Source organism: Podarcis vaucheri (genome assembly GCF_965113315.1).
Source record: "Podarcis vaucheri genome assembly, chromosome: 5".
NCBI classification, from domain to species: Eukaryota; Metazoa; Chordata; class Lepidosauria; order Squamata; family Lacertidae; genus Podarcis; species Podarcis vaucheri.
This window is the reverse complement of record NC_138763.1, coordinates 84218762-84245288: the sequence shown is the minus strand read 5'-3', so window position 1 is coordinate 84245288 and position 26527 is coordinate 84218762. Positions and strand designations below refer to the sequence as shown.

General features: G+C 42.8%; 1 protein-coding gene across 1 annotated transcript in view; it reads right to left on the bottom strand.

Moving 5' to 3' along the window:
- The window catches only part of ZCCHC24 (zinc finger CCHC-type containing 24), a 113630-nt gene that overhangs the window by 74841 nt on the left and 12262 nt on the right, over window positions 1-26527 (bottom strand). The window contains exon 2 of the mRNA XM_082225155.1: window positions 9971-10171. Coding sequence (XP_082081281.1) covers window positions 9971-10171 — 201 coding nt within the window. The remainder of the gene's footprint in view (window positions 1-9970; window positions 10172-26527) is intronic.

The window sequence follows — 26527 nt, the reverse complement described above, 5'->3', positions numbered from 1 at the left end:
TGACCATGGTGGTTTCTGTTTACTTTAGATATGACAGAGCTTACTCTTCAGAGCCATATAAGCAATTAAGATTTATAAAATTGCAAGCTGTATTGTTAAGGAGCCATATTTTCCTCTCTTGAACACACTAAACTAGTATTATTTTCTCTTCAAGTTTTAATGTCCAGTGTAGCAAAGAATTAAAGCAGAAGGAACTGTGCCGTTCAACATAAAATGTCAGGGCTAGACTGAACAACATACTAAAGATGTTATGGTGTATTTATCTAGGAGTTGCCAAAGCTGTAAGGGATTGAGGGGAGGTGGTCTGTCCTGCTTCCTGTATCTCAAAATAGTTTGATACCAGAGGAAGGATTGTCTGTGTTCCAGATGCTGATAAACTTAAAATCTATCCAGCCTATCCAGGTTGCCATCAGGGATAGACAGTTCCTGCTCTGCATCAATTTCGCATGAACTTCTTCATCTGTGATAAAATTGCATTTGAATTTATGTTTGAATGTGTATTCTATCACATGACACTTACATAGATTTCTTGGGAAGAGCCATGGTGGTTTAACTGATATAAAACAAATCAAGTATATAGCATAGATATCCCTTAGGTGGTTTTTCATCGAGTTGGGATTGCTTGTTTAGTGCTTGCAAATTTCTGCATGAAATTTCATTTACGGAATTGGTAAAGAAAGAGTTTTAAGGAAGCAAAAAAACAACAACAAAACCCTCTCACAGGGAGCTGCATCACACTGTGGCACAAGAAATGTGGTCTCTAGTGCAGACTCTGAAATCTTAAGAACGTGTGATTTTGTTATTGAGCCCTAAGTGCATTTCTAGTTCTTACTATTGTGCAAAGCATGCGTGTGGTTTCTGCTAAATAGTGCTACGACTCAAGCCTGCCATGCTCTTAAACCTGAAGATCCATGGCTTGAGGAATGTCAAGCAAGGAAGAGCTTTGCACCACCACTAAATTCTGGCTAGAGGAGGAAACTAGAGGATATTAATCAGCCAGACCAGCAAACAAATGATTACATAATGACTTCCTGTCCTTCACCATATGCTCCAACCCACAGCCTACTGCACCTCAATCTCTGCTGAAGTCTAACCTTCCTTCTGGGACAAACATTAGAATACAGTACATTTTTTCCCTCCAAATGCCACATAAGATATATCAAGCAAGTTGTGAATCCAGATCAAAATATACACACTTGCATAACTGATTTAAGAACTGTTGATTTTCTGCAGAGTGTGGGATTCTGGATTGTTTCATGTGGTATTGAATGTGTGTTATGATCAGACTATGTGAGGGTGGAGGAAGCCTTGGCTTGGCCCAGAGGAGATTAGTTTAAGGAGTTGTTCTGAAGCGAGGGCAGGTCTCTGACCTTACAAAAGCATCTAAGATTTTGTGTTCTATTGAGGAGGGAAAACATGGTTTTAAGGGTCTCATCTGAACAATCATCACAAAGGAGAAGTTACATAATACTTGGATTATTTACTTAGCAAAATTGAAGGGCACAATCAACCCAGCTACGATTTAAACTAATTACAAAGGGATCCAAAAAACAGAGCATTTGGACCTCTCAGTTGAAACCGCTGCCAATCAACCCTGCCTCTGAGTATGCAGCTCCAAACCCTGAATTTTATCTTGTGTGAAACATCTAGGAACAAAGGAAGCTGCTGTATACTAAATTAGCCTATTGGTTCATCCAGCTGATTTTTTTTTCTGCACAGATTGTCAACAGCTTTCCAATGTTTCAGACAACCCTACCTGAAGATGCCACCAAGTGAAGCCGGGTCCTTTTGCATGTGTTCCTCCACTGAGCTGAAGTACAGCCTTTTCCAGCAGCACTTCTACTGGAGCAAACAGGCAGCAGAACTTGTCAAGTTATTGGCTTAGCCCAGTGTGAGACTCTTAATCTCAGGGTCTTGGGCTCGAACCCCACGTTGGGCAAAAGATTCCTGCACTGCAGGGGTTGGACTAGATGACCCTTGCGGTCCCTTCCAACACCATGATTCTATTCTCCAAGTCAGCCAGGGAGATCCACAGGTGAAAGCAAAGATCCACATGCACAACTTGTTTGCTGGACCAGGAACTGTGTCCACAGATCAATTTTGGACATATGTTTGGACACACATCCTTACTGTGATGCACATCTGGATGGAAGGTGCACAGAAAGATTTCCAATCACTGCAGTGGGTGAGTAGGGGTGGCTTTCTATGTGTCTTGCAATGCTCAGAGCAGTGCACACCCACATTCCCTGGCAACACACAACTGGAAACAGCCCCTGTTCCTTACTAGTGCTGTCTATTCGATGCAGAAACAAACAGCATCTTAACTGCTCTCCCCCATCTAAAAGAAAGGTGAGCATGTACCAAGATGAAGACCAAGGCACTAGAACAGTTTAATTAAGATTCCTGATTGAGCCGCTTTTATGGAGACAGATGAATTAAACATTTGATCAAAAAGGTGCTGCTGGTTTTGTAAAATAAAAATCCCCCAAATCCATTGGGTTATGTGCTGCTCTGCCACCAAAAGAGAAAAGAATTCTCAAGGGAGGTGAGGTGTATGAAGGCCTTCCTGAAACAGCAATCAAGTACAACTATAAGTAACAATGAATCTAGACCCTGGGTGCTTCCAGACTGTTACCAGATTTATTTATTATTATTTGTTTATTAAATTTGTGTACCGTCCTTTGTCCATAGATCTCAGGGAGGTTCACAACATTAAAAATTTAAGATAAAAACCCAAAATACATAATAAAAACTAGAACAAAAAAAAATCCTCACAAACCAATTAACCCCCCCACCCGAAGTACACATGTTTGCTCTAGGGGTGGAGTGGGGGGATCATGAAAAGCCCATTATGAATAAATCTTATGAGAGGACCTGTAACACTTGGGATATTAAATCTAATAAACAACCAATGGACCTGCCAGTCCAAGTCTTAAAAGTAATAAGAATGGCAGGACTTGCCTTTTTTCTTTTCAGGAACTTCAAGGTGAGCAGTTGGGAAGATTCGTACTTATAAAGGTAAAGGTAAATGGACCCCTGACCATTAGGTCCAGTCGTGGCCGACTCTGGAGTTGCAGTGCTCATCTCGCTTTATTGGCCGAGGGAGCTGGCGTACAGCTTCCGGGTCATGTGGCCAGCATGACTAAGCCGTTTCTGGTGAACCAGAGCAGCGCACAGAAACACCGTTTACCTTCCCGCCGGAGTGGTACCTATTTATCTACTTGCACTTTGACATGCTTTCGAACTGCTAGGTTGGCAGGAGCAGGGACCAAGCAACAGGAGCTCACCCCGTCGCGGGGATTTGAATCGCCGACCTTCTGATCGGCAAGTTCTAGGCTCTGTGGTTTAACCCACAATGCCACCCGCATCCCTTCGTACTTATAGCCTCCTTTAAAAATTCAAATTTATGTTTAAACAGTAAATTAGATTGGGGCAGCTAACGTGGTGCTTTTGAGGTGTTGTTGGGAGTGAAACACCCATCACCCTTGATCATTCGCCATTCTGGATGGGGCTGATGGGAGTAGACTCCCACAGCTTCTGGAGGGCATCATGTGAGCGACTCCTGGATGAGAGAGACATATAAGATAGATAGATGATAGATAGATGATAGATAGATGATAGATAGATAGATAGATATAGATAGATAGATAGATAGATAGAAGACAGATAGATAGAGGTGGGAAGGAGGGATAAATACATGGTGCCCCCAACCCAACACTGCACATTGCATGAGCCAGAACTGTATTTCTACCTCTGAAATAACCTGCAATCATGTACATCCATCGGTGCATGAAGGGAGGGGAAGAGAAAAGAAGTACTGAATTCAGCCTTCAGCTTTCTCTCCTGATTGGCACTTCTGTACCAGCTGCTGGATCAGGGTGGAGAATTGCACACAATTGTCCCCAGTTGTGCTTCAGCCCTGCCCTGTCTTGGAATGCATGTTCCCTGCCTTCTGTGGTTCCCACAGCCCCTCTAAAAGGAAGCGAGAAGGGGCTGCTGGCAGGCTGGTCAACTGCTCCTTAGCTGTGCCTTCAGCCTTATTTGCACCGCCTGCTGTTTCTGCTTTCATTTGCTCTGCCCTTACCCTCCCTGAATCCCACTTGGGCCTTTCTGCCTCTTCCCCATCTCTTTGTTCTCAGGTTTTGTCATCCTGACCTCAGTTTTGGAGCCTGCGTCCCAGCATGGCCCTCAACAAGGCATCATATTTTTTTCGTCTCTGGTAAATTTGTTCCTGACAATTACAAAATAAAGGCAAATTTGCTTTTCCAGCTGTGGAATTTGTTTGGCTGGAATGAAAAGCATGGCCCACAGGTTTTGACTCTTATTTTGAATGAGAGTTCCTGATTTTGCAAGTCTGTCAGCGAGTGAGATTTGTGCTTTAGCCATCTATACTGTATGCTATATGCAGGCCCAGGAGTAGATCCCAGAACTGCGGAAGAAGGGTCTGAATGGGACGTTAAGAGTAGTGGTAGGCAGATTGAGAGGGAAACTGTTAAGAAAGAAAAATAACTTATGTCATTAACAGGATTGCGAGAGCAAAGTCTGCTGATAAGAGAATATCCTGGGGATGGGATTAAAGCTATCAACACACACAAAAAAACAGATCATATGATAAAACTACTTCAGATTGCAAGTGGGTGATCTTATGACTGAATGCTGCCCAATATAAAAGCTTACACATAGAAAATTAGCACATTTGGGTGAAAGTAACTTAGAACGCTTCTCTCTAACACACAAGTTTTCTATTGACAGAGTTGTTATTTTTAACTGAGGGAGCATTCAATCACACAGTCTCCCAAACGGCAATCTGAAATTATACTCTCCGGGGTAAGTTTTTCTTTAAATTTAATGAAGGAAGATTTGCACCCTCATTCATTGCTATACCACAGGGAAATTGTCCTTTGGATACATGCCACTTTTCCTTCAAAGGAAATTTATAAACAAGGGATTCTGGACACTAGGTAAGTTGTCATGAAAGGCATTGCCTCCTTGATGTGGAAAATCCTGACAACAAAAGAAAGAAAAAGGGAGGAGAGAGAGGGATTTTGGAATTTGATGGTTAACCACATGGGGTGTTTTTGCCCTTTTAGAGAGAAAATTGTTTATATGCGTTTATTTTCTAAAGATGTAAATAAACAGAACTGAGATTGAAGATAGGGAAACAGAGAAGATTGGGTGGTGCATTTTTGCAGCGAATTGTTAGTTTTCTTCCTAGCCAAAGATCTTTACAATGCCAGCAGGTAGAAATAAATGAGATGTCAATGGCTACTACAAGGAAAGTCACTGCCATCCCCCCCCACTGGTCTAAATGGGAGTTGGATACACCGCATGTTGAGGTAACATTTGGGGAATGCAAAGGCATAGTTCCTCATTGGCTGGCTGGCTTTAGCTCTCATATCACTTACACCAGATGGGAGATGTCAAACAGGCAGCTGCATTCTCTCACCAACACCATCTCTCATTCGCCCCCACCTCTCTTCTCAAACACTTCAGACTTTTATTCACAGTGGTTGCTAAACTTAGCTCATCCTAAACATCAAATGCAATAGGGATGGACATGGGGAGAATATAAGGGTATGTAATGAGAAGGATATATATATATATGTTGTTGTTTAGTCGTTTAGTCGTGTCCGACTCTTCGTGACCCCATGGACCAGAGCACGCCATATATATATGAGAGAATGAGCAGGGGGACGGGGAGCCTGACGACACAAAGATCTAAGGGGCAAAAAGTTATAAGCATTCAAAACCTGCCCAGATGTTCTTTGCTAATTTCCCTAGAAGTTGCAGTACAGTCCCAGCTCGGTGGCAGGTTTAACCCAATCTCCTCAAATGAAAGGGATACACAGCAACAGACAAAGAAGTGTGGCTCAAATAGTGTGACCTACATTACAGAACAGTCCTCAATTGGAAGGGCTATCAGAGGAGAGTCTCTTCGAAGGAGTCCTCTGTTCGAAGGTATGCCCAGTCCAAATCTGGTTTAAATATAAACGAACCATAAGAAGAGGGGGGTGGGCCTTGAAGTAACTGATCAGCTGTTATGAGAGGCATACTCTTGGTCACAGGCTTTCCTACTATGAGATGTGTTGTATTTTGCATACATAATTATCATAGGCAATTTTATGCAAATCACTAATCTCTTTTTTACCTTCCTTTTGATGATGTAGTTCCTCTTTTATGGCAATGCACAAGTGACCACCATAGACTCATTGCACACTGATCTGCCTACAGTTGTTAGGGCTAAACATAAATCACGCTTAAATTCAAATAAATTATAATGGAGCAGATTCTGGAACTCAACAGAATTGAGCAGGTCTTCTTGGATGGACACAAAACAAACAGGCCAGATAGTAGATTTACCTCAAGTTTTTGCTTAGAAGCAGACCAAACATTTCCTATCTTTGATTTTGAGATCCCAACTCATTACAGTGGTATCTCGGGTTAAGAACTTAATTTGTTCTGGAGGCCCATTCTTAACCTGAGGTACCACTTTAGCTAATGGGGCCACGTGTTGCCGCCGTGCGATTTCTGTTCTCATCCTGAAGCAACGTTCTTAACCTGAGGTACTATTTCTGGGTTAGCAGAGTCTGTAACCTGAAGCATCTGTAACCCGAGGTACCACTGTATTTCCTTAGGATGTAAATTTCTCCTGAAAATAATACTGTCCACATATCCACTTTTCTTCAGTGCTGAATATACTTGTGGGAAACAGGGAGATGCTTTTGCTTGGCCCTAATTTTGCTATATTTTTTACTCCAAATCACCATCCAGGTTTAGAGCTTTTGCAGTTTATAGTACCCACAACTCTATCCCTGGTAATCTTAACAACAACAAAAAGGAAATCACTCTGAGGACTGGAACACAAAGAGCAACCACACACAGTCCATTGCCTCTCTCCCTTGGGGAATTATGTGGCTGGAGAAGCCTCAATTTGTTATCACTGTTTACCTCCTCCACCTCCCTTAGAAACAGTCTTGCAGTTTCAGTTTCAGCTGTTCTAGGAATCTCTCCTGGTCTCCTCTCCCTCCTCCTTTCTAAATCACCAAGAAATCTGATGCACCAAATGGGTGGGAGTGCATAATGAGTTTTTGAGGGTGGGGGGTGGGGGTCTGACATCTGGTTCCCATTAGCACTCTCATGCATGCTGAATCAGGAATGGGAGCTCAGAGTGGAGCAGATGAGAGTTTTAAAGTTTATTTCAGCACCAGAAAGAAAATCTTTGCCTCCCTGGTAGCCCGCCCATGAAATGTTTAGACCCAATGAGCCAGTTTCACTCAAACATCTACTCCTGGACTGGAATTAGCCCTGCTCCATATTTTTAGAGGTGCATCGCCAGGTATTATGAGGAGAAGGGCATGCCCTCTGAAGATCTTTGTTGAACTCGCAAAAGGATTTGGGGCAGAGGCAGGAGGAGCTGTGTTGTTCATTAGTGGTGTCAACTGCTGGTCAATATGGCAACTGACACGCCATACTGCAGAAACAACTGGGGTTTTTTTTAGTGACAAAGGGTGACTAAAAATGAACAGATGACTTCTGCTTGTACAATGGAACTTCCCCAACTCTGCACCCCATGTGCCCTTGCACCCCCACATCTACTCTGAGAGTTCCCCTAACCCTCTGGAGAATATGGAGGATTTGCAGGGGCTTCCCCTACCACTACACCACTACACCCCTTGAGCCCCTCACACCTCCCTCATCTGCACCAAAGGTTTATGGGTACCCACAGAGTGCAGAGGAGAGGGGTGCAGAGAAGAAAGCAGGAGGGAAAGTTTTGTTGTGCAAGCAAGAAATAATTTCACTTATACAATAACTTCGTTGGGTGCAGGCCAAGTAGGTATAGCTACAACACATGGTGCCAGTTTTATATCACGTTTAATATCATGGCGTTCCCCAATCAATTCTGGAAATTATAGTTCGGTGGGAGTATAAAAACTTCTTGTAGATCCCAGGGAGACAAAATGTAAACTAGTAAACCCTTTTGATGTGACATATGCCCAGGATGACTTCAGTTTTACTATTAGAAAAATGAATACTACCACAACAGAATCCATGGCTTGAGAGTAGACATGTGGATGTCTCCAAAGCTACTTAGGAAGACCTGTTCAATTCATTGCGGTAGTGTAAACTTTTGATAGTGTTATACCACTTTAACTGCCATGACATCCCCAAAAGTGGCTTCAGATTTGTAGCTCGGAAAAGTGCTGACATTTGTCTTTTAGAGGCCCCCTTGCAGAATGATGGATTCTAGGATTTTCTGAAAAGACAGCCTGATTATTAAACCAGGTATAGATATGCCCGAATTCAGCCTTCCCTACTTGGTGCCCTCTAGATGGTTTTGGGCTACAAATGGTTTGGGGCCATCAATGGCCACAGATGATGGGAGCTAATAGTTCAAAACATCTTGAGGGCACCAGATCGAATAAGGCTTCCCTAAATCATGTTATCTTACTGGTAAACCCAGTGAAGTGACTTTTTCCTCCTTCCTTCCAATATAACATTTACATGGCTGCAAATTAACTGAAAGCAATGGAATTCTCTTGTGACTATTATAGTAAGAATAGAGGTGTCGGTGCTAGAATGGCTCCCTTAAACAATTTGGCCCAGACTGAGTGTGGCGGGGGGAGGCAACAACAGTTCTTACTGAGCCCTTAAAACCATCTGCCCATGTTTGGCTTGTAGGATTTGAATGACAAGCCTTGCATATGTTCTCTCTTTACGGGGAAAAAAGTCTTAAGGTGTATGGAGAAGGGTTAAAAAGCCATGAGACAGAGGGAGAGCCTGGAAGCAGACTTTGGCAGAAGCTGGAGACAAATGCTTTGGCAAGGATGTTTGCTCTTTTGCTGGAGGTTTTCCCTCTCTGTCAACAACCCTGCTGCTACCTTCAGTATGGATCCATCTTAGCTCAGGGCAATGAGAAGAGCTAATCTTATTGTAGCAAGAAACAACAACACAAGATTCCCTATAGAGTTGAATTTTTAAAACTTAGCATTTCCAGAGAGCATTTAAGGTTCTTAATCCACAGTGCAAATGGAGGCCTGGGGCTGGAAGACAGTTATTGCATTTTTACAATCACCCAAGGCTTCAGAAACCATGCTTTATAAAGATGTGGACACGTGCTATCGCCCCACTCTTCTCCCTTGCCGACTCCGACCCCCCGTCATGCACTGGCTCCACCACTATCTCCTAGCTTGCATTAAACCAGAATTTCCCATTTCATCCAAACCAGGGAACCCTAGTGGTTGACAAATCTGAAAGGTAAGTCAGGATTGTAAACCATGGTCCAAATTGTTTCTTACTGCATCTGTGTCCTGGCTCACATACATGTTAATGTTCAGGTCATCCCCCCCCCTGTTGGTTTTTTGAAGGGAAGAAAAAAAGGATACCCATCTATTCCCTTCCTCCACCTGGTAAAATGGAGAGAAAAAGTTGTGTGGTGGTGGTGGAGGGGTAGCCTAGGGCTTCCTCAAATCTTGCAGCTGATATTTCAGACCATGGACTAATTCCCAAGATCCAAATGTGTTGTTGATGCTTTTTCTGCTTCCTATATGTCTTTTTATTTTAAATTTTGCTTGAAATGTACATTACTTAGTTGTTCTAAATGAAGTGTCCCATTCAATAACTGCCACTGAACGATCATGGAAATGCATTTAGCAAAGAGGGCGGAAATATATCTGATGCATTCTTCAAAACAGATAAAGTACAAAGAGGCAACATTAAATGTTTTCAAAGATCTCTCAGCTGGGGTAAGAGAGAGAAACTCCTTTTGGCGGGGGAGTGGGATAAGTAAGATACCAGTATGTTTTCTTTTCCGGCATCATCAGTCCAGAGACTGCTAAAGCTAGCAAATAATCCCCGAGAAGATTATTGTGAGATATCACATTAGCTTATGTTCTCAAGGAAGGTAACAATCCACTTCTTTCTTAGCGGGTGGCACAGCCAAACATTGTGGTGAGCCTTTTGTTGTCCTTACCTGTGGGCAGTCCTTGATGTAGTGTCCCTTGTTGAAGCAAAGATGGCACAGGTAGTTGGGTGGTGGTCTCTTGCTGGGCTTTCTGGCTTCTGAGGAGAGGGATATGTCGGAGAAATGTTCAGTGAGGGAGCTCAAGCCATCTACTATGTTATTAAGGGAGCCATAGGGAGAGGCACTCTTATAGAGGCTGCTGCTCAGCGCCTGCCGAAGGGGAAAAGAAAGAAATGAAAAAGGGTGATTTTCAGTGGGAATAGAAGCAAGATCCACATCTGAAATTGCACTGCCTTTGCTGGTGACCATATGACTGGACTGAACAACAATGCTAATTTTTTTATTTAAAAAAACCCTGAAAAGGGGTGGAAAGCAGTATCAGACTATGCTTCCGTTCACAAAAATCATTTCTCTGACTTGCTGCAAAAGTTAATGACAGGAAACCAAGGCTCATACTTAGAGGTCTAGATGGGATTTAAGCAGCCAGACAATGCACACGGTTGCAGCCCTGATGAAGAGAAAGTTACCAGAGTATATTTTACAGATCCCTTTCTCCCTGATCTCAGCACCACATGGATTATTTGAATAAGCACTCTTTCCCCACCTTTTGTTGGACTATAAAGTTGTCTGCAATCAATAAATGGTGCCAAACACCCCACAGCCTCTCAATGGTAAACAAAATTACTAACGGGTCTATTTTTAAAAACAGATCGGCATCACACAACTGCTTGAGACCCCATGGCGTATATATTCCACATACAATGTTTGTTTCCTAAGACGGTAACTGTGGGGAAGCAAAGAATCATTGATCACAAATTCCAATACCAACTAGAACCTGTTGTCAGACTGTTATATGTTCTACTGAAAGATTGCTTCATATAGAAGGTTTACTACCATAGACACTGTGCTCCCATCAGCACTTTAAACAGTCATGGCTTCCGTAAAAAAATGCTGGGACGTGTAGTTTGTTATGGGTACTGAGAGTTGTTAGGAGACCGCCCCTCCATCCCTATTCACCTTACAGAGTTAAAAATTCCCCGAGTTCCCTGGGAAGAGGGATTGATGGTTAACCCACACTGGAAATTGTAGCTTTTTGAGGAGGAATAAAAAGGTAAAGGGACCCCTGACCATTAGGGCCAGTCGTGACTGACTCTGGGGTTGCGGCGCTCATCTCGCTTTATTGGCCGAGGGAGCCGACATACAGGTTCCAGATCATGTGGCCAGCAGGACTAAGCCACTTCTGGCGAACCAGAGCAGCACATGGAAACGCCGTTTACCTTCCCGCCGGAGTGGTACCTATTTATCTACTTGCACTTTGACATGCTTTCGAACTGTTAGGTTGGCAGGAGCAGGGACTGAGCAACGGGAGCTCACCGCGTCACGGGGATTCAAACTGCCGACTTTCTGATTGGCAAGTCCTAGGCTCTGTGGTTTAACCCACAGCGCCACCCGCATCCCTTTGAGAAGGAATAGGGGTCTACTAATAACGCTCAGCACTCTTAAGAAACTACAGTTCCCAGGACTCTTTTTGGGAAGGAATGATTGTTTGAAGTTGCATACTACTGCTTTAGATATATAGTGCAGGTGGGATTTGTGCCTTTGGAACGCAATAGGTACAACTCTTCTTGGCATGTTCATATGTCAATAGGAATTGCCATGCCTGTGGCCTTTTTGCCTGCCTTAGAGCTGTTAAAGGCATAGAGCTTGCATCAAATAAAAAGTAGCAGCCCTCTCATGTGCTGCTTTTAATCTTTTGCTTCCCCATAGCATTTGCCACACGTTTATCCTCTGAAGTATTGCAGGACATGCCTCCCACACTTTTTATTTTTTTAAAAAAATCCTTTTTAAGGTTAGCTCCACCTCATTCTATGTAGGGATGGGCATATTGCTAAAATGGCCAGTGTCAGTAGTGGGGCTAACCATCTGTGACATTGCCATCAATCTGGGAAACCCAACTGTTATGTCATCATCTCCTAAATTTGGAGAGGCTGAAACAGTTGTTTCCTTGACAGATGAAAGCATCTTATGGCCTTTGTTTGTGAGACCTAAGATAATCAAACTGAGCAAATCACCCCCTCAGTTCAAGAAACAAAAACTAACCCTATTTTGTTCAGCATACACTCAAAGACACTAAGGGTTTGTCTTTGGGTGCTATAGCTCCCCACAATCATTGTGTGGTATAACTTTGAAGGAAAATGTCAAAGAGTCCACACACACACACAAATGTAAGAGAAAATATTTGGCATCCAAGGCTATCCAAGAGGGAAAATTTAAAATCTGGAAAAAGGAAGAACAATAAAAAAAATCAAAAGTAATTGTTCATTTGTGACTGGTTAAAGAGGCCTTAAACACAGTGTTCTGGATTTTATAGTCAAATGGTAACAAGGAGAACTCAGACCTACATCTGTCTTAGATTTTTCTGTGGGAAACCTGCGGCTGTTTTAACTGTTCCCTGGCGAATGGCCCCTTGGTGTCTCTCACCTCCTTGGGATGGCCGCTCTCTCTAGAGCGAAGGTCATGCCCAGCAAACACAAGGGGCTTGCTATTCCGAAGCCTCAAACCAGCAGGAAGCACATAATCACTAGGATGGAATTAATATTCTTAATAGTGGGGGAGAGCCTGTATTCTTTTAGATGTCCTTAGATGTTAAGAAATGGGTGGACCACCCTTATTTAAAATTTTGTGAGGTAAAATGCTATGGCGAACATTCCCCAGAGGATAAGGTGGAATGCCTTTGGCAGAGAATTTTTTGTAAAAATCATTCTTGGATGACTAAGAAAGAGCTCCTTCAACTTTTCACAGGGACCATCCATAATGTACGTTATACAAAACTGGAGCAAGGAGTGGGAAGGATACTTCCTTCTCTTCCTTTTCCTGCCTTTATTTCCTCTCTCTCTCCCCTATGCCATCTCCCAGTCAAACGCCTATCGCTCTATAGTCGAGGCCATCCCTCCTTGCCCTTAGAAAACTCTAAAGAGTTTAGAACAGAGCTGGATTTTTCTTGCACATCAGTTGCATAATTTGTTTAACAAAGCCTTTCATGTATTAAGGACTGACTAGGCCTGCTTTCAAAGGGTTAGGATTGCCAACAAGATGGTATTTTACTGCTCTTTCCAATAAAACCGTGTTGTATCAGGTAACCCACACTGGAGTCTGAAAAGCCAGTCAATTCCTTATCCTCCAAGGTTCCATCTATGACCCACCATATTTTGCAAAGGCCCACAACATTCTACTACATCTCTTCCACTTGCAATCCACGATGCATCCAAGCTCTACCCCTGACTCAGGAGGTTCTGATAGGCTCTGTCTCCTGCACCCACCGAAGAGGATAGTAGTTGTTTTTTAAAACTGAAATTTAATTAAAAATAGTAAATCCATAGCTTTCAAATGCAGCGGCCTCCATTGCTAGGCAGACAGCAGCAGGGTCTAGGCAAGAGGTTGACCAAGATGCTTTGTCCCAAATCAGTTCACATTAGAGCTGCAGTCCATTCTCAAATATCACAAACTAACCATCTCCTTCCACTTTGTCTAACTTTGTAATTGGAGAATGTTTAGAAACATGTTTCCTTTTTTTATTTGCAAAGTTTGCTGCAGCATTGTTATTATTATTTACAAATGTATGCAATATAAAAACTGACAGAATGTGTGAATGCCTACTACAAGGTTGTAACAAAGCGCTCTCTCTCTCTCTCTCTCTCTCTCTCTCTCTCTCTCTCTCTCTCACACACACACACACACACACACACACATTCATATAAACAGCAAGGTTTCTCACGGTGAAACCTATTGTACAGGCCAGAAACAGTAACTCTGTTAAAAACAGAAGTACAGTGGTACCTCGGGTTAAGAGCTTAATTCGTTCCAGAGGTCCGTTCTTAACCTGAAACTGTTCTTAACCTGAGGTACCACTTTAGCTAATGGGGCCTCCCATTGCCGCCGCACCACCGCCGCACGATTTCTGTTCTCATCCTGAGGTAAAGTTCTTAACCCAAGGTACTACTTCCAGGTTAGCAGATTCTGTAACCTGAAGCGTCTGTAAGCCAAGGTACCATGATAGCTGAAATGAAACAAGTTTTTGAAAAGAAGCTTTAAGTTGTACAAATCCTAGAGAACTGGTTGAGGCTTTGTGCATTGCTGAGACAATAGGGACAAGTAATATAGAGGCACTGGTGGACAAAAAGGAGTGCGGGGGGAGCGCACTGCCCCCAGCAGTGCAATCCCAGTGGGGTGCCATCATGGCTGCCTCCCGCCCGCGCTGGGCGCCACGCCCCTGCAGGTGGCGCACCACACCCCCAGGACACACGCCAGCCCCGCCCCCGCCTGCTCTCCGCCCCCCCAGTGCTGGAGCATGAAGCTCCGCCACTGTGTAGAGGTACTTGTGGAACATGAGGGATGCCCCGATGCTGGTATCTGAATTGGTAATGGCTCGGAATTGATCTGGCTCTAGGTAGTTTTACATCGCATATGAAATATTAAAATAAAATGTTTGCTTGCTGACACACATTCTTTACTCCTTCGCCTGGTGTCATCCAGTTGGCCCATGTTGTTGGAGGACTTAGGTGACTGCCACTTCCGTTCCACACCCGCAACTGAGACATGAACCACAACTTGTGAAAGGTGAGTTGTCCATGCTGCACAACTTGCTCCCGGCTCACTGGATGCCACTCCCCACAACCACAATTCAAGTCCACAACTGGAGTCCACATTATTTTCCTCTGATGACTTAGTTCTCACTAAACTCTTTCCAACTACTGCAGTCTTGGAACAGCCTCCAGTTGGCTTGAGAGGAAACCCCTATATTCCTGCAGCCTGAAATCGCAAGAGGAGAAACCTTATTCCACTTCATAGAATCATAGAGTTGGAAGGGTCCACAGAGTCATCTAGTCCAACCCCCTGCAATACAGGAATCCTGACCACAGCTGTCCCTGGGTGGTCTTGAACCACCAACCTTCTGGTTAATAGCAAGATGCACTGACCCACTGCAACACTGGCAGATGGTCTCACTTGAACCTGCTGACTGTAAAGGAGGACCAAGCTACTCACGGCACACCTTTGCATCTAATGTGTGTGCATTAAAGAAAGAAATGCAAATAGCACCAACTATTTCTCTGTGTGTGGTGATAATGATGTAGATCACAGCAGACAGGAAGGGAAAATTGAGCCCCTTTCTCCTCATACTTTCTCAGAAGCTCGTATTTGCATTGGGAGGAAGCTACCCAGTTGCTGTGGAGGCATCTGAAACAAGCTCGCCTGCTCTTCTGTTACTGTTCCCCTTCAGTCCTACTCTCTCCCTATCACAGTCTGCATCCTTGGCAATTTCCCCATCGCCCTCCAGATGAACCTAACTCCTAGCCCTTCCTGCTGCTCGCCTGGCTTCGCCTACTTCCTTCCCCCTTCCCGACAAACCGCTCTCCTGGATTTTGGATTCTGACCTGTGCGCTGGAAAATATAACCATGGACTCAGCTTCTTCCTCTGGCCCAGGTTATGCCTTCCTGATCAAAAGATAAAATAAACAAAACATATATATGTATTTTTTAAAAAACAAACCCTAACCAGTCTGACTACCCTTTCGGCCAGCCTATAAGCAGATCTGGATTCAGATTCTTTTTTACTTATAAGTTCTAGTGGAACTGAAGGGACGCACTCCCAAGGATAGAACATCAGGATTGCACCCTTGCTGACTGAAGTAGCCTGAGTCATCCGGTTGTTTCATATGATTCATGAGGATTCCATTGGGATGAACATTCCTGAAGGCCCATTACCGAAGGGAAATAATCCTGGCAACAAGTTGCTAAGAGGAAGTGCTACGAATGTCAAACTAATGTTGCAGCCTTCCAAAGAACCTTTCCCCACATCTGGAAACTGCTTTCATTTACACACTCTTAGTCTTGCATGTTCCTGTATGCACACACACGCAAAACAGAAACCTTTGCATTACAGTGCTATATTTCAACAGAGGAAGCTTAGCATCAAACAGCACATGACTGGAAGAAGCACATTTTTTTATTCATGTGTGTGGCGTGAGTTGCCACGTCTCTTTGTTTACCAAAAAGAAAGCTGGGGTGGGGGGGTGATTCAGATCTGGATTGTGGCCATGGCATGCAGAGCCTGTTAACCCTTTCCCCACCAACATTTCCCCACTGTTTTCTCGTTCAAAGGCAAATCTATCAAATTTGCACTTTTCAGAACGATATGAGAATTGAAACACAGCCATCTTTTGAAAATTCAACACTTCGTTGAATTTTGCAGCGGAGTTCTCCAAGCAAATGATGGTTACAAAATCATCTATTTTAGGGGGAAGTGTGCTTCAATATTAATATAACAGTGAAAATAGCATACAAAATGCATTATGTTGAGGGAAGTTGATTGCAAAAATAAGCACACTCGTCAAAACTGCACACAAAATGTGGAAGAAATTTGCACTAAAATGCTGGTGAATTTTCATGAGAATTTTTTATTTAATGAAATTGCTGCAGAAATGTGGAGAAATGGATTTAAAACTGGAAGAATGAGAAACTGAGAGGACCAAAATTGGTAGATCCTTCCACCCCTACTTGAGAGCAGGCTCCATTGGACTCAATGGGGCTTACTTTTGAGTAGAGTGGCATAGGCTTGAGTTGTAGATGCCCACAGCCATACTAAGACATAAGAGTAGATCCCACATATAGAAGGACCCTATAATTGGCTGGGCACATTGCGGCATACCTGGAACACAGCAGCACAAACACAGAGCTGAACTAGCAGGAGAGTTCTAATGGTTTGGGATGTCTCCATGTTCTTTGTCCCCCCCAATACAAAATAAGAGCCATTCCTTAAGATCCCTTGTTTACTGTTGCTATGTTTGTTTCTTGATATATATATATATTTAAGGAACACAGTAAACATGTTATTGCTGATGTGACAAATTGCCTCAAAGTACTTTATCTTGGCACACAAAAGCATGTACGTGTATTACTTTTATTCCAAAGGCACATCCAGTGGGACCTGTTTGTGAGCCAGAAAAATGGCATTTATTTTTGGGAGGGGCAGTTCTAAAGGGTGGAGGGATAGGGATAAATAGAACTTGATGAACTGCATCTATGTGTTTATAAAAATGGTCAGATAGCTTCATCTTTCGGTGCCAATTTTCAGCACAGTGAACATTTTTTATGGCCAAAGTTATAAGCCCCTCTGAAACCAAGGGGTTTCGGTGGAAATTATGACATCACCTGGACTACAAACCAGAATAATGAAAATAGGGCATGTTAACTTCTGCGGCCAAAAAAATGCTCCTTTGGGAAGGGAGGAGGTGAGGATTCCAGTTTCAACCAGCGCTGCAAATATAGTAGTATAAAATCTACAAGGAATTGGGTAAGAGGTCATCTAATTGCCCAGAGCTGTATCAGCATATTAGCGTTTAAGACAGGATGAAGCAACTACTGCACTGGGGTTATAGCCCCATCCACTGTGTTTCACTAGGGTAGCAAGCTGATGTGGAAAAGGATCGTGGTAGGTTGTTGCAACTGTTGCAAAAAATGGCAGAGGCATCATTACACAGAATCATAGAATCACAGAGTTAAAAGGGACCTCAAGGGTCATCTAGTCCAACCCTCTACAATGCAGGAATCTCAACTAAAGCATCCATGACAGATGGCCATCCAACTTCTGCTTTAAAACCCCCAAGGAAGGAATTTGTTGGGCTAGGGTGACAGTGTGTTTTATTCCACTTCAATTGTGCAAACCTAAAGTTCTGGCATGAGACTGAATCCCTTGTGCAAAATACTGAGACTGGAACACTCAGAATATGGGCTTTTTGGTGGCTTGAATTGAATTTTAGGCTGTCAAAGGTGACACAGTGACAAACCTTGAAAGTCCCTTATATGAGGGGCATATAGCTTAAAATAAAATAAAAACCCCAGGGAAGTTGAGAGTTCAGTTAATGAGACGCAGTCTTAGAGGAACTTTCTAATTCTTGTCCAAAGCTCTGCAGGGAGCCTTTTCATCCGCTGAATGCTAAACAACCGGCTACTTATACTAAAGAGCAGCCCTACACACATGAGCACTATATTAGGGACAAGGGTGGCCATTCACTCTGCAAATAACATTTCACGCATGCGCACACACACAGCCTTCCCATTTCTTGTCAGTGAATAACCTCCAGCCGAAATGTCCCTGCAGTTTCAGTCTACTACTGACATCCTTCCGCAGGGCCTGCAAGACAGAGCTGTTCCACCAGGCCTTTTGTCAGGGCGCAGCCTGACCCCCTCCTCTGGCAATCTGCACAAAACTTTGCTTGATGGTTGCCATTAATTTGATTTTAATTTGATTTAATTAATTTTATAATGAATGTTTTACAATGTTGAACCATTTGATTGTTGTTAGCCGCCCTGAGCCCGGCTTCGGCTGGGGAGGGCGGGATATAAATAAAATTTATTATTATTATTATTATTATTATTATTATTATTATTATTATTATTACTACTACTAACCTCCCTGACCTTTTTTCCTCACAAAGGGGAGGTGCACAAGTTAAAATGTGGTTGGCCGACCAATCAACCCAACACTTTGCTTTTGTTTTTGAGTTTAAAAATAGGCACATAATTTTATGGGTGTTAGCCGGGATCGCCAATGAGGGAAGGGTGGAGGAAAGGTATACAGTATAGGGAAGCGGGAAATGAGCAAGGACTTTGTAACTCCAGCCCATCAATAGTTGTTGTCGGATTCTGCTTCAAGTCTCTGCTTCCTGCAGGAAACGTCATATCAATCTGACCTATGGCTTGAAGCAGCAGCAGCAGGGAGCGGGAAGCAGGGGCCAGCTTTCGTTCTGCTGGGCCTTTAAATGTTCCAAATAGGAGGGAAATAGCAATGTGGAGAAATACTTCTTTTTAAAGAGCGGCACACTTAAGAATTAGGTTTTGCCTCCTGCAGAGCTCCTTGGGGATTAAATGTTTGGCTAAGAAACTTTTATTGCAATTCCATTTTAAGCTGTAGATCTGAAACCATTTTGTTTGTGTGTATGTGTGCATACATATATTGTTCCAACGCAGTCCAGCGCACTTGGCAGAGCAACGGACATAACTGCCAGAATTTAAAAGAGATCAATCTTGAGGTCACTGTCGGAAGTAGAAGGAATGCTGAATCTATGGTGTAGGCGCCCTGATAGAGTATCTCTGGAGTAAATATATCCATACGCAGGAAAACAGAAAAGGGCCAAAAAAAAGTTTAGTTTTCTTTTCAAGATTGTGATCCGGAACATTAATTTTTCAAATGATGCTTTCCCAGATGAATTGGTTGTAACTGTGGTAAACAGCAGCGGTATCATCTGAATGACGCTGATTGCTTGAACCGTCACTGCAACTTATTTTAAAATGAACAGAACAAATAAATAAATGAGGTTTAGTTTTCAAGTGAGGCTTACAAATTCTTGGAAGCCGGGTTTATTTTCCACCATAATATATGTCAAGAGGAACAGGCTTATTGCTCAATAAAATGGAAATTAATTGGCCTTTAGAAAGAAACATGTCCTCATACTTCATAACTTCTAGACTGGGGATTAATGGAACAAACAAAATAGGCTTCTGCAAAGCCATAGCTCCATGTAAGAGATGTAAATCTGCCCCACATGTGGATAGGCCCTTTCATTTGGAACACCATGAAAGCAGAATTGCCAAGCAACTAGCTTTCTTCTCTGGTTCAGACCGTCAAACCAAGAGACGAACATTTTTCAAATAAAAAGTTGGGAATAATAAGTGACAGTTGCTGTCAATAAAATACAAGACTGGAGTCAGGCTTCTTCGTGTGTTGCTGCAATTCCTACACTAACAGTGCAATCCAAACCCAAGATCCACCGTGATGAGAGAGTTTGGATATGGTAGGCCCTGGGCTTTCCCTGCTGAGTCAGAAATATATTGGAGTAAGTCCCTCATGCCAGCTCAGCGGACAGAACTTAAGCCAGTGGAATTTACAGTGGTGTATTTCTTTAAAAGGGGTGTGTGTGCATGTGTCAGAGCAGGACAAGACGACTCAGGGTACTCTTGGGCAGGAATTTACTGCGGAATTTGTGCTGTTCATGGGTAAAGGTTTGTTTGCTTGTTTGCGGCATCCTTTATTTATTTATTTCCCGCCCATCCAGCTGGGTTTTCCCAGCCACTCTGGGTGGCTCCCAGCAGATTAAAAACAGAATAAAACATCAAATATTTAAAACGTCCCTAAACAGAGCTACCTTCAGATGTCTTCTAAGTTAGATAGTTGTTTATTTCCTTGACACCTGATGGAAGGGCGTTCCACAGGGCGGACACCACCACCAAGAAGGCCTTCTACCTGGTTCCCTGTAACCTCACATCTTGCAGTGAGGGAACCGCCAGAAGGCCCTCAGAGCTGGACCAGGCAGAACGATGGGGGTGCCAGCTCTTATTTTTTTTTTGTTCTATCTTTAATCTCACACACAAATCCTATGAAGCGGGAAGAGGGGAAACTTATAAAATCAGACCACAGGTGTGGAAGCTCAGAGTCAGTCTGCCTTACCCACTGTTGTCTGCTCTGGCTGGCTGTTGCTCTCCCAATTTTTGGGTCAATGTCTTACCTAGCTCTGTTAACTAACTAGGTGGTGTTCATAGTTCATTCCCTCTCCACTGGACCCTCACAACAACCCTGCGAGGTAGGTTAGGCTGAGAGATCGTAACTGGCCCAAGATCACCCACTGAACTTCGTGGCTGTGCAAGGATTGGAAGTGTGGTCTCCAACTCTTTAACCACTATGCCACACTGGCTCTAACTTACCTAGATATTTCTGCCCCACATATTCTATTTTCTTTCCAATCCTTGGTTTTTAATTTTACTCCCCAGGAGCATGCATACCAAAGGTGGAAGAATCCCTTCATGATACGGTTTCATTATCAGTTTGTTTAAAATGTTTCACAGTGCAAAGTAATACAGAAAGAAAATGTAGCCACAGTTAGCCAGGATTTTCTCTTAGGCCACATTAAATTCAAGGACTGGTTGTGCATCCCCTTAAACCAAGTACATTGTGAAAGGGTTTTTTTATTTTTAGAAAATGGGTGACTTTTCTTTCATTTTGAGTCAGAGGTGACTTTAATTTGGCATTTAACTGAGAGATAGTACTGAAAAGACTTAGCAGGAAATCCCTGCTTCAGACTTTACTTCTGCTTTGAATTCAATCTGTGGCTTTAGACCAGCCACAATACTGCAGCTTCATCCCCCATTTACAAGATGACAAAATGTTGGGAACTAAGACAGACAGAATCTAGGATGTTAGCATAGTGGCATTCTTGAATTAAAATGAATAAATAAATCCATTTTATATAGCAGACAAATAGTCTGACTAATCAGAAGAAAAACATGCATAGCTGGCCAAGTGGGAATGATTATATTACTGCAATAGTAAACACCATGTAACTGCAAATTATTTCTTCCATTTTATTCCTCTGGGGTTTTAATTAGTAGTTGCAATTAGCTTTGTTCTAATTCCTGCATGTTTTTAAAATGTGAATTATTTGCTTTTGATGTCATTTTAAGAGGCCATGAAATACTATAACTCTCTGCTGAAATGATATAAATGCCTGGGCATAAATAAACTTACTTAGATTGGACAGAGTGTGTTTCTTGTCTAAGCACAGCAGCATGTATTTCATGAGTGGGGATGATAAAAGTGTCAGAGGAAAGAGACTGAAATTACTGATAATTCATTTACCATTAAGTGAGCCAATTCTAGTATTGATTTTGGTAGTAAACACTTAATCTGGATTGGCAGTGGAAATTACCAATCAGGTTGATTGTAAAGCTGCTGCAGTGCTAGACCACCCAACCAGAACTGTCAGATACATTCAAAATGGTACCCCTGCCATCGGCAACCAATATTGCAGGAATTCACACTCTGTGTCCTCACAAACCCGCATAAGAAGAGCTTCGTAAAGGATGGCATTCATTTTTTAAATATTATTAAATGCACTGTGTTTGTTTAAATCGAGGAAGCTCAAAATTTGATGGCTGTGACGTTTTGACTATTATGTTTCTGGTTTTTCTTTAATTTTATAGCCATTGTGCATATATATGTGTGTGTGTGTGTGTGTGTGTGTGTGTGTGCATGCTTCTTTGTATATTGTAAGATACTTTGAAACCCAGTTCAGTCCCCAAAATTGGAAATCAGTTAAGTAACACCTGTGCTAATAAGTAATGAAACGGGCAACCTGCAACAAAATGTTACAGTGTATTTTCACTTGGTTATAAGAATACTTCTCTTAGCTGGTTGGCTGGAACTCTTATGTCCTCTTCCATTCCATTCTATTCCACCTCCCTGTTTTCAAGTTTTCTTTTCCAGCTGAAAATCAATGTCTAGTGAGCTTGCTCCATCCTTCGGGTTTTTCCAGAGTTTTCTTTTTCTTTTTAAACTGCGAATCTCAGGGTTTCCCCCAATTTTAGGGGTGCAAGGGGCACACCAGGGGAGGAGAGGGAGGAAAGCCCTGCTGTGCTAGTGAAAGTCCTTGTGTGGGCTTCCATTAGAGGGACTCATTAGGTGGAACCACCCCCAAGTTTCCTGATTTTCAAAAACCAGTGAATTTTAGGTCACATCCACTCCGTGGAATCTTCGGGACTATAGTTTGTTAAGGGTGCTTGGAAGTGCCGTTCTGTGAGGGATAAACTACAGTTCCCAGGATTCTTGGGGGGGGGGGGTGTGCCATGATTGCTAAAGCAGTATTAATGTGTTTTAAATACATTATGTATGTGATCTTAGTTTGATCTGCAGACCAGCCTTCTCCAGTCAGATACTCTCCAGGTATCATTTGACTACAGCTCCCATAATCCCTCACTGCTGTTAGTGTAGTCTAAAAATAGACTATACAAGTGGTCTTTGTATAGTTTTGCTCCTAGCAAGAAATTTTCTCCTAGCAACAGGTCCCCCCAGTAACAGGGATTCCATAGCAACAGACTTCTTTATTAGACGTGCTCTGAAGGGGAGAAAGAAAGAGGCTGTTGCTCTGTCCAGATGACTGAAGACAGCAGGGAGGAGGCATGATTCTCTGTATATACAGTGGTGCCTCGCAAGACGAAAAGAATCCATTCCGCAATTCTCTTTGTCTAGCGGTTTTTTCGTCTTGCGAAGCAAGCCCATTGACAGCTTAGCGGATTAGCGCTACAACGGTCTAGCGGCTTTTCGTGATCAGCTGTTAAGCGGGTTATCAGTGGAACAGCTGATAGGCGGCTTAGCGGCTTAGGAAAAGGGGGGAAGCGGGGAAAAACCGTGGGGACGCGCAAGATTTTTTCATCTTGCGAAGCAACCCCATAGGGAAATTCATTTTGCAAAGCACCTCCAAAACGGAAAACCCTTTCGTCTAGCGGGTTTTCCGTCTTGCGAGGCGTTCATCTTGCGGGGCACCACTGTACTTTATTTTCCTTAGACCAGTAGTTGTATAATAATAATAATAAATACATTTCTATTTATACCCCGCCCTTCCCAGTTCAGAAAACCGGGCTCAGGGCGGCTAACAACAAATTTAAAACACTTAATTGATGTTGCAATGTTAATTGTTCAATTAATACTTTAAGCAGAACTGGAATGGGCGAGGTGTTTATTCCCAAATGGGAAATCACCAATAAATGAGCTGAACTGAGAAAGAAGATTCTGGAAGCTTTTCTGGGTGAGTCTGCTGACTGAAAAAGGATCCCCAAATGATTGGCATAGTGCACTGACAGTCTATGGTTCCTGGGACTGATGGCACTTGGTGTCCAACAGCATCTAGAGGAGACCAAGTTGGGAAATGCTGCTCCTGTCCATGAGACACCACCAGTGTGATGAAGAAATGGAAATGAAGGCGTTGGATAATTGGGTGTATCCTGGATTTCAAATATGTGCCATAGACAGTCTATGGGGCAAAATAAATGAGGTGTCACTTGGGGCATAGCTGATGGAGGAGTAAAAACCTACCCCAGATACCAGGGGTGAATTTAGCCTACTCTGTCCTTGGTGAACCTTATTTCTATCTCTCGCTTTAGTGAAAGGTTGCCATTCACCTACATGCCATTCATTCCTTTGCAATATACTTGGGGACAGGCGTTGGGTGGTCCACCAACAGGACTCCCATGGGAGAAGGCAATGCACATTTTGCTACTATTCTAGAACACCCCTCAGTGTTAAAGTAGGCAAAAAGCTGTGCTAGAATTCCACTTCCCACCTTAGCATTCTACCACTTCATTCCCACCTCATGTTGCTGAATATGTAGACCCAGCCTGAATCTCCCACCTATTTTGATTTTTCAGTCTTCCTTTAGGCTTATTTAGGAAGATATTATTTATCTCTGTGTGCTATCAGAATTTTCTTGGATATTGCACTGCAATGGAAAAGCTTTTCTGCTATTCTCTTTGGGAGTAGGAGTTGATTTATGCAACAGAAGTTCTAAAGACTTTGGTTTCGCTGTAATATAACGGTGCAGCGTTTTTACCCCACTAAAGGAATTTTTCTAAATTATCAGCATTGTACCACGGGCCTACATAACTCAACACAGTCAATGCAAATTAAGTGCCTTTATTGTACAGTGAAAAGAGGAATGAATCGCTTGACTTTGGATACGCGACCTAACGTTTATTTTTCATCGCTGAAAAGACCTCTTAAAAACCAACTGCTCAGTTTTGCCACTATGGTAAGGCCAAATACTATGTGTACAGAACGGAAACGTTTGGCTTTTCTAAATTGGCATACAACCCAACTCTTTAAATCTAAAGCATGTGAATAATTTAAAATTCCTTCCTTGCACAGTAAGGCAAAAAATTGCTGCAGCCTGACAGACAAGGCTAAAAATTTACAAAGGATGTGATGAAGAACAGACGAGGGGGCTTATGCCAGAACACATGGCTTGATAACGCCAAACTTAGTTTTATGGCTTACCTTTACTCTGAAGCAGGGCCATTAATGTCTCATTGCTGCTGAAGCCTTTGCTTCTTTTATTAAGGGCGAGTAAAATTCCTGTCACATCAGGAGAGGAAGGCCCAGATATTGTGCACACAAACACACACCTGAGAGACCCAATGGTTGTGGTGGACAACAATGGCAGCATGCTGGCGACATTTATTCTAGAATCAAGGGAGGAAGAGTTTTTTCACTGTAGCCCACAACAGCCTACATCTGATGCTCTTTCCCCCCTCTATTTTTGAAAAGCACCTATTGAGAAACAGGATTCATTTGAAAATAAAAGCAACTGTGTCATAAGCTGTGATATCTAAAGTTTATTTTTTTAAGAGAAAGAGATCAGACAAAATTTTGTATTTACTGCAACTTTTTGTGCATGTGTGATGGGGCACAGACATTCATTCAAAGGCTCTAAACACAGATACACACACACACACACACATCCTGACTTTCTCCATTATTTTCAAAGGGTAGCTCTCACTTCTGCTCAGGGGTTGGGGGTGGGGAATAACTTCAGAAAGAACCAGGAAGTTGCATTCCCAGACAATTAATCTGTGACTCTAATTTTCCTATCTCTACTCATATCACTTTCCTTACATGCCAGTCACAGCCATGCAAGAGGTCCCGGATTCAATCCCTGACGTCTCCAAATACGGGTGGGAAGGACTCCTGCCTGGAACCTGTAGAGCCACTATCAGTTTACTTCAATGAAAGCTGAGCTAGATGGCCAATGGTATTGCCTTTGAATAAGGCAACGGCTTATGTTCCAGTGTGACTTCACTTGTCCCCTACAATCATACGAGTGGGGGTCCCACACAAAATGATTCTGCAGATTGCTGCCTGCATAGTTCAACTTGCACCTCTGCTTCTGTAAGAGCTAGAGACTTGCCTTTTCTTCCTTTTCTTTCAATGAAAGCTGGGGATCTGGAAAAAGCTCCTGAGCCAAAGGGGCACCAGGGACACAGCCAGAATCCTGGCAAAACCTGGCCAACTGGGACATATGTCAACCCTAATAAGAGTCTAATAATCCGTAAGCCCTTTCAGTCACTGGCTTCAGTGATCACTAACCCAAAGCACTAGTTAATTGGCTTGATTCAAGAACATTAAATCCCTTCTAAAACGTCAAGCTCTAAAAGCAGTGGCTGAATAAGAGTTGGGGATATTAATGAACTTCAAGCACCAGCTTAATACATCTTGATGTCCTAGAATCCATTCTATATTCCAGGTATTAAGCATTGCCATGTTAACAATAAACCCACTGCAGCTAATATTGCTATTAGTAGTAGCAGCAGTATTCTGAAAGGGGCACTTTAAAAATAAAGTAGAACAAAACATGAACTCATTTTATGTTTGCTATCATTCTACCTCTTTGATGGCACAATTGGCTTTTATGCACCAAGCCACTATAGCCATCAGGGTTTTATTCAGAAGGCAGCTACTGTGATGAGAAAAGCTAGAGGGACAAAAATATTGGTTAAACACAAAAGCATTTTGTGGGTGGTGGTGCTTTTTTATTTTTTCCTGTCCAGTTTCTTTGGTCAGCATGCCAGTCACATCCACAGGCACCACCATGCAGCCTTGCAAGCCCTCCCTAATAACAACTCTTCAGAGGCTGTCTGTTTCCCCCTCCCGCAGACAGATTCCTCCTTTGCCGTTTCTTTTCAGCC